The sequence below is a fragment of the Leucoraja erinacea genome, chromosome 6 (assembly GCF_028641065.1).
Source record: "Leucoraja erinacea ecotype New England chromosome 6, Leri_hhj_1, whole genome shotgun sequence".
NCBI lineage: Eukaryota > Metazoa > Chordata > Chondrichthyes > Rajiformes > Rajidae > Leucoraja > Leucoraja erinaceus.
The window spans coordinates 59,281,866-59,296,900 of NC_073382.1; the positions used below are offsets into that span (position 1 = coordinate 59,281,866).

The following is a 15,035-nucleotide window of genomic DNA, read 5'->3' on the forward strand; positions in this document are numbered from 1 at the left end:
GAGTTCCTGAGTTAAATTGTAACACTGCAAGGTGCAGAAGCAGATTCACAGATACCTATGGGGAACATTGCATGTGAAGTTATTCCAGTTTTGGTCACTTTCTTTATATACCCTTCGAGATGCAGTCACAATCCATTCCTTTACTTGAGGTAATTTTATATATGTGAATCTGTTGAGGGAATGCAGTTCAGCTTAATCAGTCTCACAAAGGATGTGAGTAGATGATGATTCAGAAAATATGAAGGAAGCAAAATAATGATTGTTCACTGTGGTGTTGTGTGTAGATAGCAGGGCACATAACCATAAAGGTTAGGAATTTAGCATTACGAAGAAAATGGATAAAGCTTAAAGCTTTTGGAGTGATTTTATGGGTCACATATGGATGTTTATGTAAATTATGTTGTGTTGTTGTGTCTTGGGTCTATTTGTTTGTAAGGTATGGCTGCACAAACGTCATTTCGTTTGGACCTCAAGGGGTCCAAATGACAAATAAATTGAATCTTGAATCCTGAATCTTAATGGCCGGGAAAGCTACTAAAGTGTATGTTAATGGTTCACTGTTAGCTTCTGAAATGATGTGGGTGTGATGCTCAAAGAGGTGGTGACATTTTTCTTAATCTTTTAGGCATGAAAAATCAATTGCTACAATTAAAGAACACTCTTCCTGAAAAATCAAAGAAACGTTTTAAAAAGAAGAATCACACTAGTCCTATTAAAGCTCTAAGTCCTCTTAAAAATAAGTTAATCAGTCCACATAACGTACTGCCTGACTTGATCCGACATGAACGCCAAGTCAAAGAAAATTTTCAGGTAATATTGTGCTGCTAGATTTACGCTAAATCTACTTCTAGTTTTAACTTATTAATTTGTTTTGAGTTCATTTTATTTAGTCTTGTATGTAAAAATGCTGTATCCATTCTGATCGATTTATTTTCATGATGCTCTGACTGAGTGGGAATCTTGTTTGTCGTACAATATCTAAATTTCATCTAAATTGGCAAGTATCATTCACTTAGCAGACAATATTCAGAATCTTTTGGATTTTCCCCATAATTTAGAAATGTTGGCATTGATTGTGTTATTCCAAAATTCCCTCAATTCTGGGAAAGTCATGGCAGATTCAAAATATAATGCCACTATTCAAGAAAAGAGGAGACAGAAGGCAGGAAGATACAAAATACTTGAATCTATTTTTGATGAGGTACTGACCAGGCATTTAAAAAATCTGAACACAGACAGATAGAGTCATAATGGTTTTATGGAAGCCAAATTACATTTGACAAGTTTATTAGTAGACAGTGTTTGGATTTCAGTCACCTTTAATTTGGATGACACATACAAGTCCACTGCATATGGTTAAAGCTAACAGCAATAGCCTGGATATATTAACCTGGATAGAAGGTTGGCTAATAGAAAAGAGAGTCACCATTTATGGAATATTCTCAGGTTGGCAAGCAATAGATAGTGAGATGCCACAGATCACTGCAGAGGCCTCAAGTATTTATGATATCTTCATGACTAGGGGCACTGCATTGAAGGCTTTTGATTCTGCTGTGTGGGGATGTTTTATGTTGAGCTCTATCGTGTGTTGTGTTCTTTATTTTATTGTATGGCTGGATGGTGATCACATTTCACTGTGCCAACTGGCACATGTGACAAATAAATGTATCTTGTATCTTGTGTGACAGGTGAAGGGGCTAAGTCTTATATAGCCAGATTTATTGATGGCCCAAAGAGAGATGGGGTAGAAAGTTTTGAAGAGCATACAAAAAGTTTGCAAATGCATAGCGATAGGCAAAGCAAGTGGGCAAAAATGTGGGAGATAAAGTATATGATTGGAAATGTGAGGTCATCCATTTTTGTAAAGAAAGTTGAAAAGCAGAATGTTATTTAAATGGAGATTGGCTACAGAATGCTGTTGTAAAGATTGAATTAGGTGCCCTCATATGAAATGTAAAATTGGGTTACCCCTTTAGGACTGAGATAAATAGTAATTTCTCACCTCACTGGTCATGTATCTTTGGAATTCTCAATCCCAACTGCTGTGAAAACTGAATCACTGAAAGTACTCAAACCCAGGATCGTTTTTTAAACTATAGAAAAGTTGGGGATTCTCACGGTACAGACAGAAAGATGGAGCTGAGACTGTCATATCAGCCATCTTTTAATGTATTTACTGACGTGTTCCTTACAATTCAAATCAAAAGTCCACTCACTATTAGGTTGATTTTGCAGCATCTTGAAAACAATTTTTAGTAAACAGTAGGGATTAATATTTGATAATCTTGGTTAAAAAAATGGTTGTTGGGATGAGCCTACAGCCACATCTTTACTAATGTAGCTTGGTTGTACAGTTAATGGATCTAAACTAATGATAGCATCTTACTGACAGATATAGCAATTGTACCATTCTGTTCTCCCAAAAAAAAGTAACAGTTCCTTAAATATCAGTGAGCTAGTGTGTAAACCGTTTTACATGACCAGTTTTTATTTGTTTACAGGGTGATCCCGTTGCTTCCACATCCAACCACCGGGATGTATCCTTACAACATGAAAATTGCACTGACTCAGTGCATCTGAGAGCTAATCTTGCTGGAGCCTATGAACTGCAAGATGTAAAATCACTTCTCAAAGAATGGGTTACAACCATTGGAGGTATGTCTAAAATAATGGTAATAGCATCCTGTTGACTTAAGCCAGAGTTTATTTTTTGAACCAAAAAAGTTCACAAAATAGTCTAATATAGGATGCCACAGTAGTCATCTGAAATGCTGCAACGACATACATCAGTTTTTTCAAGGAAAAGGTATTTCATATATGCTGATTGAAATAAGTTGACATCGAGCCACATAAGGAAAATATTAATGTAGGCAACGAAAAATAGTGCGAGAGAGCTATGGACCAAGTGATAGGGTTAATAGATGTGTACTCAATGACTCCATGCATGGTTTAAAAATCGTTTGTAACTCCTACACTCTTTAGAGATCAGTATCAGCAAGGCAGTTGATTCTGGATATTGAATATTAGTATTACAATTAAGGTAAACTAATATCTATTGTGCAATCCTATGCAATTATGCCTATTCCATAGAGTTTACCTGCAACCAAATGTGGCTGACAAGTAATGAACTACTTTAGAATGACAATAAAGGATACTTTGACTTGACTTTAGGATGATTGAAGTTTATCACTTCATGACACGCCATTTGGATGCTCAGTGACAGAGGAATTATTTTGATATTAGACGTATCATTTTAGTGAAAAAGTGGGAGAAATGGTACATTCTATTCCTCGTGTTAAATTTGTGTTTGAACTTGCAGGCACAGTGCTTTTGAAGAATTATGCAACTTTTTCATGATAATTAAAAATTTAGAAAAATGGAAGATACAGAAAGTCCAGTGCCCTTTAAAACAAAACATTGTATTCAAAATTGGATTTCTGCTAACACTAATTTCTCTGTTTTTTAAAATATGTGTATAGAGCCAGTAGAAGAGGACATTCTACAGGTTGTTAAGTATTGCACTGATCTCATTGAAGAAAAAGATCTAGAAAAATTGGACCTCGTTATTAAGTATATGAAAAGGTAATATCCATTTATCTGTCAAGCTATGCTGTGTTAACTATAATATCCAGATCAAGTATGTTTTTAAAGAGCACTTTCTGCTGTTGAACTCGTGCTTGAATATTATTTATTTGCAGAATCATAAACTGCTTTATAAGTGGCCATAGATTAAATGTATGAATGTTGTATGTGAGAGTTACATAAATTCATTGTTAAATATAGTGTTGTACGTTTAGATTTCATAAATCATTGTCCTCAGATTGGAATTGTTTATGGCTATGTATGATTCAATTGATCTTATGAATCATTATTATGGACCACTTTTGTTCTTGTTCATATTTCAAATGCACCATAGGATAGTCAGTGAGAAATGTTTAATGATTCAAATTCCTAATGGAGTTCTTCATTCCTTATGGTTTGTGCTGAAGAGATTGAAAGGGGTGACTTTTCCAAATTTAAGCACACTTTGTTTGGGTCAAGTACATACTGATTCAAGTTAGACCAAGATTCAAATTTCTGATGCTCTTCAATAAAATAGTTGACTCAATTTCAGAAAAGCCCAGTGTAACATAAGATAGAGAAAAAGAAAGGATTGGTCTTGTGGATCCTTAATCCTGTGTTGAACCTTTCTAGTTTTCCTGAAGTAATCATCCTGTGATCTTTGAGTGACATTAGCAATTTAGAAACAAATCAGTTTTCTATGATTTTGAAAGATGCAATGCAGTGGTCGTGTTATGTAAAATAGATCAGTCTAGTCACTGCTCTAAAGTTCGTTCCAAACAATTGATAATTTTATATTCTTGATAATTCTACCAGTGCCAGGGATATAAACTTATATTGTAATTACAATGAATGATTTCATAACATAGTCTTTTTCAGTTTTGATGTGAGCTCATACCAAATTAAAAAATTGGTGTCAATGAGAAAACTTATTTCACTTTGAACATGCCAAAAAAAGGAGCTATATTCCCACCACTTTGGGCAGGATTCAAATGCAGGTCCTAGATTTAAAAATCTAACTAACTAACTGGATGATGCATCATAATTTAAAAAGATGTTCTTTACAATTCTGGTAACAGATTTGTTGTTCCCTCTGTTTATTATAAAGATATTGATATCTCCATATAACACTTTCCTGTGAGATGCTAGTTTATGGCACTAGATGCTTTTACTTGTTTTGACTAAAACATTTAAATTGTCATCTGTCCTACACAAGGCTTTTTATTAAAACCATACCTGCCTGCACATGTTATTTCCTCTTTACACTATGCATCATTAATGCCATCTCTTTCAAATCTGTTTGACTCATACCCGTCTTAAGTAATTTAAAGTAAATCTAAATTGTTCGCATTTTTGATGATGCTCCATAACAACTTGTTAAGTGAAATCAACACTTCCTGTGTAAGATTACGATTCCTGATAACTCTCTTCATTACTGTTGGCAATGATCAGTGCTGCTCAAAATCCAGTCTTTTGCTTTTGTAAATGATCAACCAATTTATCAGTTAACCAACTGATCAACCAAATCATCCCAGTAAATCACCTCACCAGACTTCATATTTATCTCCTCAGCTGTATACTCTTCTGCCTTTCATCATCTGTATCTTGTAGGATATTCCATATAAAGTATTATTTCATGCTACTTAGATCAGTGTCCTTTTTTTAAATATATCTTCTTTATATAGGCGGATAAGACACCATGATCATTGTGTATTATTTTCTGCATAGTTTTAAATCCACTGTAAGTAATTCTAATAGTAACTTTCCGTAAAAGTATATTTACTGCTGTCTTGCATCTGTTCCAGCCGTTGCAATTCTGGTTCCTTTACATATCTGACTTTTGCAAATCCTCTTTCCCACTTTTCTTTCACTATTGTAATATCTACTATCTTTAAGGAGAAAATAGACTTTAACTCATTTTTTTCCTGGCCTAAATCACAATTATCGTGAAGAAACTTTCCCTTTCCTTATTATGAACATTTATTTATCATGTTCTTCTGTCCAATTTTATGGTGTTGACTATTACATTTGTTATTCTCAAGGTAGTGCCATTAATCTTCAATGGGCTTGCATTTACTGAAAGCTTGCGCCATAGTAATGGCACATCTACAGCGTACATCATTATTATCATTTTGCAGACATTCCAGGAAATTATGCGTAAGTGACTCCTGCCATTGTATATACCACATGATAATTTTGCTGCCACTCGTGCTGCTCCACAGGGAGCTTTACCAAAAATAGTTAAACAGCTAATTATCATCATACTGCTGCCCAAACCCCAATCAAATTATTATTAGGTTAGCGTTTTCTGCTTTATATCTATGGAAGAAAGGCACCAGAAACAGAATACTCTTCCGTTAGGATTAACTGAGAATTGATCACTTTTCAGTGAAGATTTACTTTACTTTATTTAATTTCCATTTACTATATTAGTCAATGGAAGTTTACATTTTAACAGCCAACCATTTTCTAAATAGTTGCCTTGGGCATCTCCAAATCATTTGACACGTATATCTAAATAAACTTGCCACTTTTCAGCTCCCTAAAGCAATCTTTAATTTTGATTGAAATTGCTTTGTCAATGGTTCATTCTGATTCCTTCCACATAAATCCAAGTGTTTCCTGACCCGCATTAACTTCCTCTTTGTTCATTCATCCATTTATTAATGACCACCTCACTCACCGAACAGTGTTACATGATGATTCCATATATTGTCCAAGATCCAATCCTACATCAGATTATGAGGCCTTCATTACCTTTGGTGCAATGGAGTTTTGTTTATTCATTGGGGATGGCACTACTTCATGTTTAACCAGTAACTACCACCTTTACCTCTGGTAACTCCATCCTTTGTTCTTTTCAATCAATATCTTTGGCTTCTCTCCTACCTTTGATTTCAAATAGCAAATTGCTAAAACTTCAATTAGTTTGGTTTTCTTTTCCATACCAAAGCTTTTTCCCCCTCAAAAACTCTGTGCACGTTAAAGGCCAAGTCTTTGAATTCTGCTCACATATCTGGGAAGGCTGCTGGACCTTAGCACTCGGTATGTAAGGAAAATTGTGCACAGTGGTGCTCCTGAGTTTCATTCCTTTTGAATACCAAATTATGCGACTAATAGTCTAACTTCTTGGTCTCTTATTTTCATTCTTGTAGTTTAAAACCTCACTGATACTCTGAAGCTTGAATCTTTTGTAAGTTTAAAAGCACCCCTTACATTGTTATCAACAGAAATAAATATGGGTAAAATGTGACAGATATTATTGTATTGCTGATGCTGAGAACAGTACCTCTGCAACACATGTGCCCGTGCTGTGAAGTCGGTGTGTCCTCGGCATGGCAGCCATGGCTGATCTTCAGAACTGTCTATCCCCATTTATGTTGTATCTTCCGTTGATATATAGAATGGTCAATGGGAGTACACCAGAAAGATCTGGCCCATGAAGGACATTGTTACATTGGCAAATGCTACTTTCCAATAGTACTTAGTCTTCCATAAACTGCAGTGACAAATCTCCCCTTAATTACCCATAACTCTCTTTTTACGAGGGGGAAGGAGCGATGGCAGGGACCAAACCTGTGCTGGTTTTGGCAGAAAATTTGAAATTCTCAAACATTCAATACCTTTCAGCAATGAAAACCTTCAGCACATCAGGAAAACTTTAACTAAGTTCAAAAGGAATTAACATTTTGGATGTAGATTCACAACAGAATCATTCATATTTTCTGTGCAGTTTAGAATTTTGGGGATGCTTTGTTTTTTAGACTTTAGATCTATTTAATCATTGATAACTTGATGCATGTGTTGCAGTCATTTTTGCTCCTGGATGCTGCATAATTATTTTCAGCCACAGAATAATGCAAGGAAAATTATGCTTTCTATATTGTTCTCTGACAGGCTAATCCAACAATCAGCAGACTCTCTGTGGAACATGGCTTTTGACTTCATTCTTGACCACGTTCAGGTTGTAATGCAACAAATCTACGGCAGCATGTTAAAATTTACATGAAAAGACATTGCTAGTGATATTTTTAAAATCTGTAAAACATTGGAGCCTGGAGCTCTCATCTTGTGCCATAAAACCTTTGTGAAGCTCTTAAAATTTGCATGGTAGAAAAGCGTTGTGTTTTTATGAAACATTTCTGATAATGAAAACAACATTTTGTAGTTTTTTTTTCCCTCTGCAAAAATTGTGTACCAAATTCTCGTTGGTTGCATGTAAATAATTGTGTTGTAAAAATGATCATGTATGTAGAATACATTGTGATTACAAAATTGTTGTTTATAAGCAGTTTGTTTTTTTAGTGGTTTACTTCTATTTAATAAAAAAGTTTGTTGTGAATTCATAAAATATTGTACACACCCATGTTTTTTAAAATAAGGCACTGTATATTAGTATTTCAAATACAAGTCATCAGAATTATTCATGCAGTATTTCTGACTAATAGCCATCAATGAAATTAGTTGTTCTTGTGCAAATTCTGCGGCTCAGGCCTAGGGAACATTTTGCATATTGGAGTGTCTATAATTTAACTGCCTTAGTAATTGCTCACCAACCCTGCACAAATGAAGCAAAATTTAATAAACACTTACAGGTATGAAAAAAATTAAAATTGAAAGATTGCGCCTTTTTAATAAAATCCACTCACGCCTGCAGTTGTGAACTGCATTATTTTAGTCTGAATGAATGTTGGCCAGTTTTTAAACCAAGCCTGTTAGATCTCCCCTTTGTCTGCTGCAGGGGAAATTATCATCAGGATCCTCCTCAATCACTGTCTGCCAGTGGCTGAAGAACTGTTTACAGAATGGGTGGAGGCAAGAAGGACCTGGAGTTGTCATGCAGTGAAGATCAAGAAAATTCCAGCACTATAATACTCCCTTCAACCTCAAAACATTTGAACCATCAGTAAGGAACTGTTGGGCACCACCCTCAAATTCTGCTCCACTTAGAAATTCATTCCACCTTCTGCTTTCTACATGGCAGGGTGCAAACCATGCTACTAACGGGTTAACAACAGCACCAGTCGCAGTGAATACCAAAGCTATATCATCACCACAAGACTTTTCTCAATGTTGCACCTCACCAAACATCCCATGTGAGTTGGACCAATCTTTAGGGTGAATGAAAAAATTTGATCTACACCATATACATTCCAGAATCAATGTCATGAAGTTGAATTCTAAGCATACACAGGCATGCGACAGGAAAAAAACTGGAAAAAAGAGGAAGAGAGATGGGGGTCCAGGGTACAGTTCCAAGGGGCAGCGCCCACTTTATGCAGAAAACATTTGATAATTGCACCTTGAAATGACACTGTTTTCTTGCCTGTTTACCCTTAATTTATACGGCCATTTTCTTTTATTGTACCTTAAAATAACACTTTTTTCTTGTTTGTCACATCTTAATTTCCAGAAAATGAGTGATAATCATACCTTAAAATGACACCTTGCTTGTTTACATTTGTCATATTGAAAATATTTTATATTACACCTACACCTACTTGTAACATGTTTAAGAAAGAACTACAGATGCTGGAAAAATCAAAGGTAAAAAAAAATGCTGGAGAAACTCAACAGGTGAGGCAGCATCTATGGAGCGAAGGAATAGGTGACGTTTTGGGTCGAGACCTGATGTGGGAAGAAGAAAGGAAGAGGCAGAGACAGCGGGCTGTGGGAGAGCTGGGAAGGGGAGGGGAAGGAGGGAGCAAGCAAGGACTACCTGAAATTTGAGAAGTCAATCTTCATACCGCTGGGGTGTAAACTACAAGCGAAACATGAGATGCTGCTCCTCCAATTTGCAGTGGGATTCACTCTGGCCCAGGACAGAAAGGTCTGATATGGACGTGAGGGGGAGTTGAAATGCTGAGCCACCGGGAGAGTTAATGTGAAATGTTGGCCTGCACTTGGTCTCACCGATGTAGAGCAGTTGACACCTAGAGCAGCAGATGCAATAGATGAGGTTGAAGGAGGTGCAGGTGACCTTCTTCACGCCCAACCCCCGCATCAGCCTGAAGAAGGGTCTCGATTTGAAACGTCACCTATTCGCTCCAGATGCTGTCTCACCGGCTGGGTTTCTCCAGCATTTTTGTCTACCTACTTGTAACATGATACCTGTCCTTCCTTGTTTACTCTAATTAGAAAGGTATCCTTACACAGGAATTTTTTGATAATTATACCTTGAAATGACACAATTTCCTAGCTTGTTTACCCTAAATTTATACTGTAATGCTTTTTTAATTAAACCTTACAATAGCACATTTTACCTGATTAAATCAGGTAAAAAAAAAAAAAAAATTGTAGTGTCTATGGCATACAGACTCTTGAATGCAGTGTGAGGGTTGTGTACGTAACTCTGCTCCCCGCCACAACCACGGTACAATAGGCCTAGGGAACAGAGGAAAACCGCTACTTTACATGTGCAGAGTTGAACGCTGGCCATACAGACACGCATGCAGACGTTTGGCCCGATTCCGTGTACCCACTTCCCGCTAAAATCCACTCCACGGATTTCCACGCACTCAACCATCTAGTCTCGCGGAAAGATTCAATTTCATCGTCACATGCACCAATTAAGGTACAGTGAAATTTGAGTTACCATACAGCCATACTAAGTAAAAAGCAAAAATACACGCTGCACATAAAATAAAGCTTAAACATTCACCACAGTGGAATTAACATTCCTCAATGTAATTGAAGGCAATAAAGTTCAGTCATCTTCCTCCTTTGTTCACCCGTGGTCGGGGCCTTTGAACGGGGTCGTTGCTGACGGTCCGCTGTTCAAGGCCTCACGTCGGGATGATGGAAACTCCAGCATCGGGACGGATTGGAACACTTACGCTTCTTAACGGAGACCGCTGCTTCACGATGTTAAATCCACAGGCCCCGCGATCGGAGCTCCAACACTGGTGATCCTCGGCAAAAGATCCCAGGCTCCCGCGGCTTGAAGCTCCGGGCCGGTCTCCAGGAAAGACCGCACCACTTCACGTTGTAGGCCACAAAGTGGGGGGGGGGGGGGGCGGAGCTGCGACACGAGAAAAATCGCATGTCCTTTGAGGTAAGTGACTGAAAAAGGTTCCCCCCGCACCCCCCACATAAAACATACCAAGAGACATTAAAACAAATATTCAAGAAAGACATAATAAACAGAAGGAACAAGACAGACTGCTGGCGAGGCATCCATTACGGGCTCTAGTCAATAAACATTTCTAGCAGAGATTTATACAGATTTTTATTTTTAACGAATTTCAAAATCTGCGGAGAAATCTCATGCCTGCATGCAAGAGACTCTGCATTTATCCGATCTATTCCTCTCATGGTTTTGTACACGTATATAAGATCACCCCTTGTCCTCCTGTGCTTCAAGGAATCAAGTTCTAGCCTCCTCAACTGCACCCTATAGTTCAGGCCCTTGAGTCCTGGTAACATCTTCGTAAATCTTCCTTGCACCCTCCAGGTTGACAACATCTTTCCTATAACGTGACCAAAAGTAAAGAGAATACTCTAAATGTGGTCTAACCAATGTCTTGTACAAATGCAAGTCGACCTCAACCTCGCTACTCTGATTGGTGAAGGCCAATGTGTCGAAAGCCTATTCGACAAGAGTGTTCTATTGCCATATGTCCTAGATAGAACAATGAAATTCTCACTTGCTGCAGCACAACAGAATATGCAAACATAGCATAATGTGTAACAATAATAATAATAGTCCATTGTAGTTCAGACCCTATATGAGGTTGTAGTGTTTAATAGCCTGATGGCTGTCGGGAAGACGCTGTTCCTGAGCCTGGACGTTAGTTTTCAGGCTCCTGTACCTTCTTCCCGATGGCAGTGGTGAAATGAATGCGAGGCCAGGATGGTGTGGGTCTCTGATGATGTTGGCTGCCTCTTTGAGGCAGCGACTCCGATAAATCCCTTTGATGGTGGGGAGGTTAGAGCCAGTGATGGACTGGGCAGTGGTCACAACTTTTTGTAGTCTTCCGCTCCTGGACGTTCAAGTTGCTGAACCAGACGATGATGCAACAAGTCAATATGCTCTCTACTGTGCACCTGTAGAAGTTCAAGAGAATCCTCTGACAAACCGAATCTCCGTAAACGTCTCAGGAAGTAGAGGCGCTGACGTGCTTTCCTTATAATTAATTGCATCAGTGTGCTGGGTCCAGGAAAGATCTTCGGAAATATGCACTCCCAGAAATTCGCAGTGTTTGACTCTCTCCACCATCGTCCCATTGATATAAACAGGATTGTGGGTCCTCATCCTTCCTCTTCCAAAGTCCACAATCAGTTCTTTGGTTTTGCTGATATTGAGAGCCAGGTTGTTGTGCTGGCACCATTTGGTCAATCGGTCAATCTCACTTCTATACTATGACTCATCCCATCTGTAATTTGTCCCATGGTGATGCCGTCAGCGAACTGGACGATGGAGTTTGCACTATGTCCGGCTACACAGTCATGAGTACAGAGCGAGTCGAGCAGAGGACTGAGCACGCAGCCTTGATGTGCTCCCGTATGGATTGTTAATAAGGGTGATTTCTGTCAATTCGAACAGACTGGTCTGTGGATGAGGAAGTCGAGGATCCAATTGCAGAGGGATGTGGAGAGACCCAGTTCCGTGAGCTTGGTAACCAACTTGGAGGGGATGATGGTATTGAATGCCGAGCTCTAGTCAATAAACAACAGCCTGCCGTTTTGTTTTTATTGTCCAAGTGGTCCAATGCGGAGTGGAGAGCCAGTGAGATCGCATCCTCTGTTTACCTGTTGTGACAGTAGGCAAACTCTAGTGGGTCGAGGTTCTCGTTGAAGTAGGATATGCGCCATAACCAACCTCTCAAAGTACTTCATCCCCAGGGACGTTAGTGCCACTCGTCGATAGTTGTTGACGCACGTCATCTTACTCTTCTTGGGCACCGGTATTATTGAAGCCCTCTTAAAGCAGGTGGGAACCTCAGACCTCAGTAGTGAGGGGTTGAAAATATCCACAAAAACTCCAGCCAGTTGATCTACACAGGTTTTGAGAACTCGACCAGGTATACTATCAGGTCCAGGCGCTTTCCGAGGGTTCACCCCCCTGCTGATGGATCTTCTGACGTCGGCCTCCGTGACTGTGACACCATCAGGGTGTATGGGGACTCAGGAAGGCACATCAGTGTTCTCCCTGTCAAAGCATGCATAGAATGAATTGAGCTCTTCAGGGAGTGATGTTTCGCTGTCGCTTGCGCTGGCCTGATTTTGCCCTGTAGGAGGTGATGGCATTAAAACCCTGCCAGTTGCCGAACATCCGCCCCATCGTCCAGCTTAGAAGTCCCTTTTGAGGGCCTTGTCAAGGTCGTATCTGGACTTATAGACTTCTGCATCTCAACCTCTGATGCCACTTTCAAGGAACTGTGTATTTGCACTCTTAGGTCCCTCTGTTCTGGACCCTAGACTCCTACCATTCACCGTGTAGGTCCTGCCCCTGTTAGACTTCCCAAAAGCAAGGATTTATTTTTGGATAAAACTAAAAAAACTTATGGATGGAAATGATAGAAGAATTGAGAGCAGAAAACATGATAAATTAGGATGGAATGTTGAAGAGTCATAAAACAATGAAAGTTACAGTTAACAATTAATAATTAAAGTCAGCATAATCATTTTCTATTTAATATTCTAAATGTCAACCTGATTATCATTTAATAATGAATCATCTAAAATCCCAGGATCATGAAAATGTTATGACAATGAGAGCTTTGGGCAACTAATCATTCTTGTTTTATTTCATATAAACAAGCTTACTACCATTTGAACAAATGTACACAAAGCATTTTTTCAAACTTGATAAAGAATGAAGAGAAATCTAAAAACATGTGCATGTAGTAATAATGGCAAATGGAATCTATCTAGATCTCACATTTTTACTATTCCCTACATCCAGCCTAAGTTAATCTATGTACCAATATTTTGAGGCATGTTCAAATACTAAAATCAATTGGTTTCAGCTGCTTTCAGTCAGTCTTTCAACTTCCCCACATAACCACTACCCCGCAGTTGGGAATTCAGTTCCATTGACATGAAAATTGAATTACACTCAACTGTAACTGTACCCCAAAACCATGCACATTGGTCTCATACAAAATAACTAGCAACTGAGAGAAGTATCAGAGGATAGCTGTTGCTCAAACAATGAGGTTAACACCTTTCCAGGAAGGTGGAAAGTGGTAGGTACACAAAAATGCTGGAGAAACTCAGCGGGTGCAGCAGCATCTATGGAGCGAAGGAAATAGGCAACGTTTCGGGCCGAAACCCTTCTTCAGACTTCAGACAAGTGATGTTGGGAGTTATGTGCAATGAAACCTTTCAAATAACAGCAACACATGCAGCCATTGTACTGTGAAGCACAATGCTTTGTTTCCTGTGCACAAATTTGGCCAGCCATTCTGGGCTTTCTGTTTTGTTGACAATTAGCTTCCATCTACCCATCAATTATAATGATACATTATCAAAAATACAAATGTCATCATTTTCAGCTTTATTTGTGATTTCAGCTTTGAAAGTTTACAGTCTGGGTCACACAACCATCAGCTGCACAAACAATAAAAGGCTGCTCTATGTTTTTTTTCACAATGCAGGTGGAATTCTATTACCTAATTCTCTATAAAAGTTCATAGGCACAAAAGCAGAGTATGTGTAATGAAGTGACTGAGAAAAGGAATTATTGGATTAGAGAAAATCTCCCTAGATCCAAAATTACTTGTCAAAAAGGCTGTACACTGCTTCTGCACTGTAGCTCACAGGATTCAAATGCTTTTTATTCATTATTTCACACAGTTAAAATGATTGGGGAGCACTGCTTTCAAGTTCCATGTAATGAAAGGGAAGATTTAAAAACAGCAACCAGTCCTGAAGATAAGGGCAGGCAGGAAAAATAACCAGGCACCTTGAGAATTGTCAGAATATGTAAAACTGATCACTGTCAAACCAGTGTAAATTTTTTGGTTTGTCATGGAAAACGTTTACTAGTTATAACCACTTTTTACTCTGGATTCTGGCTCTTCAGCACTCCAGCATGGCTTATTACAAAGTCTTGTTTAAGCAGAGACCTTAAATCTCACTCCGTCCTCCCTTTGCTGAAGTTTGGAAATGAAAACAAACTGCATTAGATAATTTCAAACGTTTTCTTCAGCTCCATGATGAGCTGCCAATCAGACTTCTGCATCTCATCTCTGAACCAATTTTTCAAGGCATCAATGGATTGTCGGCTGATCTGTAATACAAAATATTTTAATTCAACAAAGATGGTACAAAAGATGATTATTAGACAAAGTCTGCACAAAAAACAAATGATATTGAGCCTCAAACAACACCACATGTAGCCTTAATATTCATCTGTTGTTTTTCCCGTCCCGGCTTTGTTTCCTCTGTATAAAGGGGATTCTATATTTGCACTCGTTTTTAGTGGTGTCATCAGTGCCCTTGTCTCTCATTGTTACAACTGACTTCTC

General features: G+C 38.4%; 2 protein-coding genes across 4 annotated transcripts in view; one reads left to right on the forward strand and one right to left on the reverse strand.

Annotated features, from left to right (window-relative positions):
- Window positions 1–7,982, forward strand: part of rev1 (REV1 DNA directed polymerase) — a 69,869-nt gene extending 61,887 nt beyond the window's left edge. For 2 of the 3 annotated variants that reach the window (XM_055637173.1, XM_055637172.1), the window contains exons 20-23: window positions 626–810; window positions 2,502–2,655; window positions 3,480–3,582; window positions 7,459–7,982. In XM_055637173.1, the coding sequence (XP_055493148.1) occupies window positions 626–810; window positions 2,502–2,655; window positions 3,480–3,582; window positions 7,459–7,570 (554 nt within the window). In that variant the 3' untranslated portion in view covers window positions 7,571–7,982. Of the gene's footprint in view, window positions 1–625; window positions 811–2,501; window positions 2,656–3,479; window positions 3,583–5,603; window positions 5,719–7,458 lie in introns of all 3 variants that reach the window. The other variant, XR_008723644.1, reaches the window with a different exon arrangement.
- A 6,034-nt stretch (window positions 7,983–14,016) lies between these two features.
- Window positions 14,017–15,035, reverse strand: part of eif5b (eukaryotic translation initiation factor 5B) — a 71,038-nt gene continuing 70,019 nt past the window's right edge. Inside the window, exon 24 of the mRNA XM_055637174.1 lies at window positions 14,017–14,797. Within this exon, the coding sequence (XP_055493149.1) occupies window positions 14,690–14,797 (108 nt within the window). The 3' untranslated portion in view covers window positions 14,017–14,689. The remainder of the gene's footprint in view (window positions 14,798–15,035) is intronic.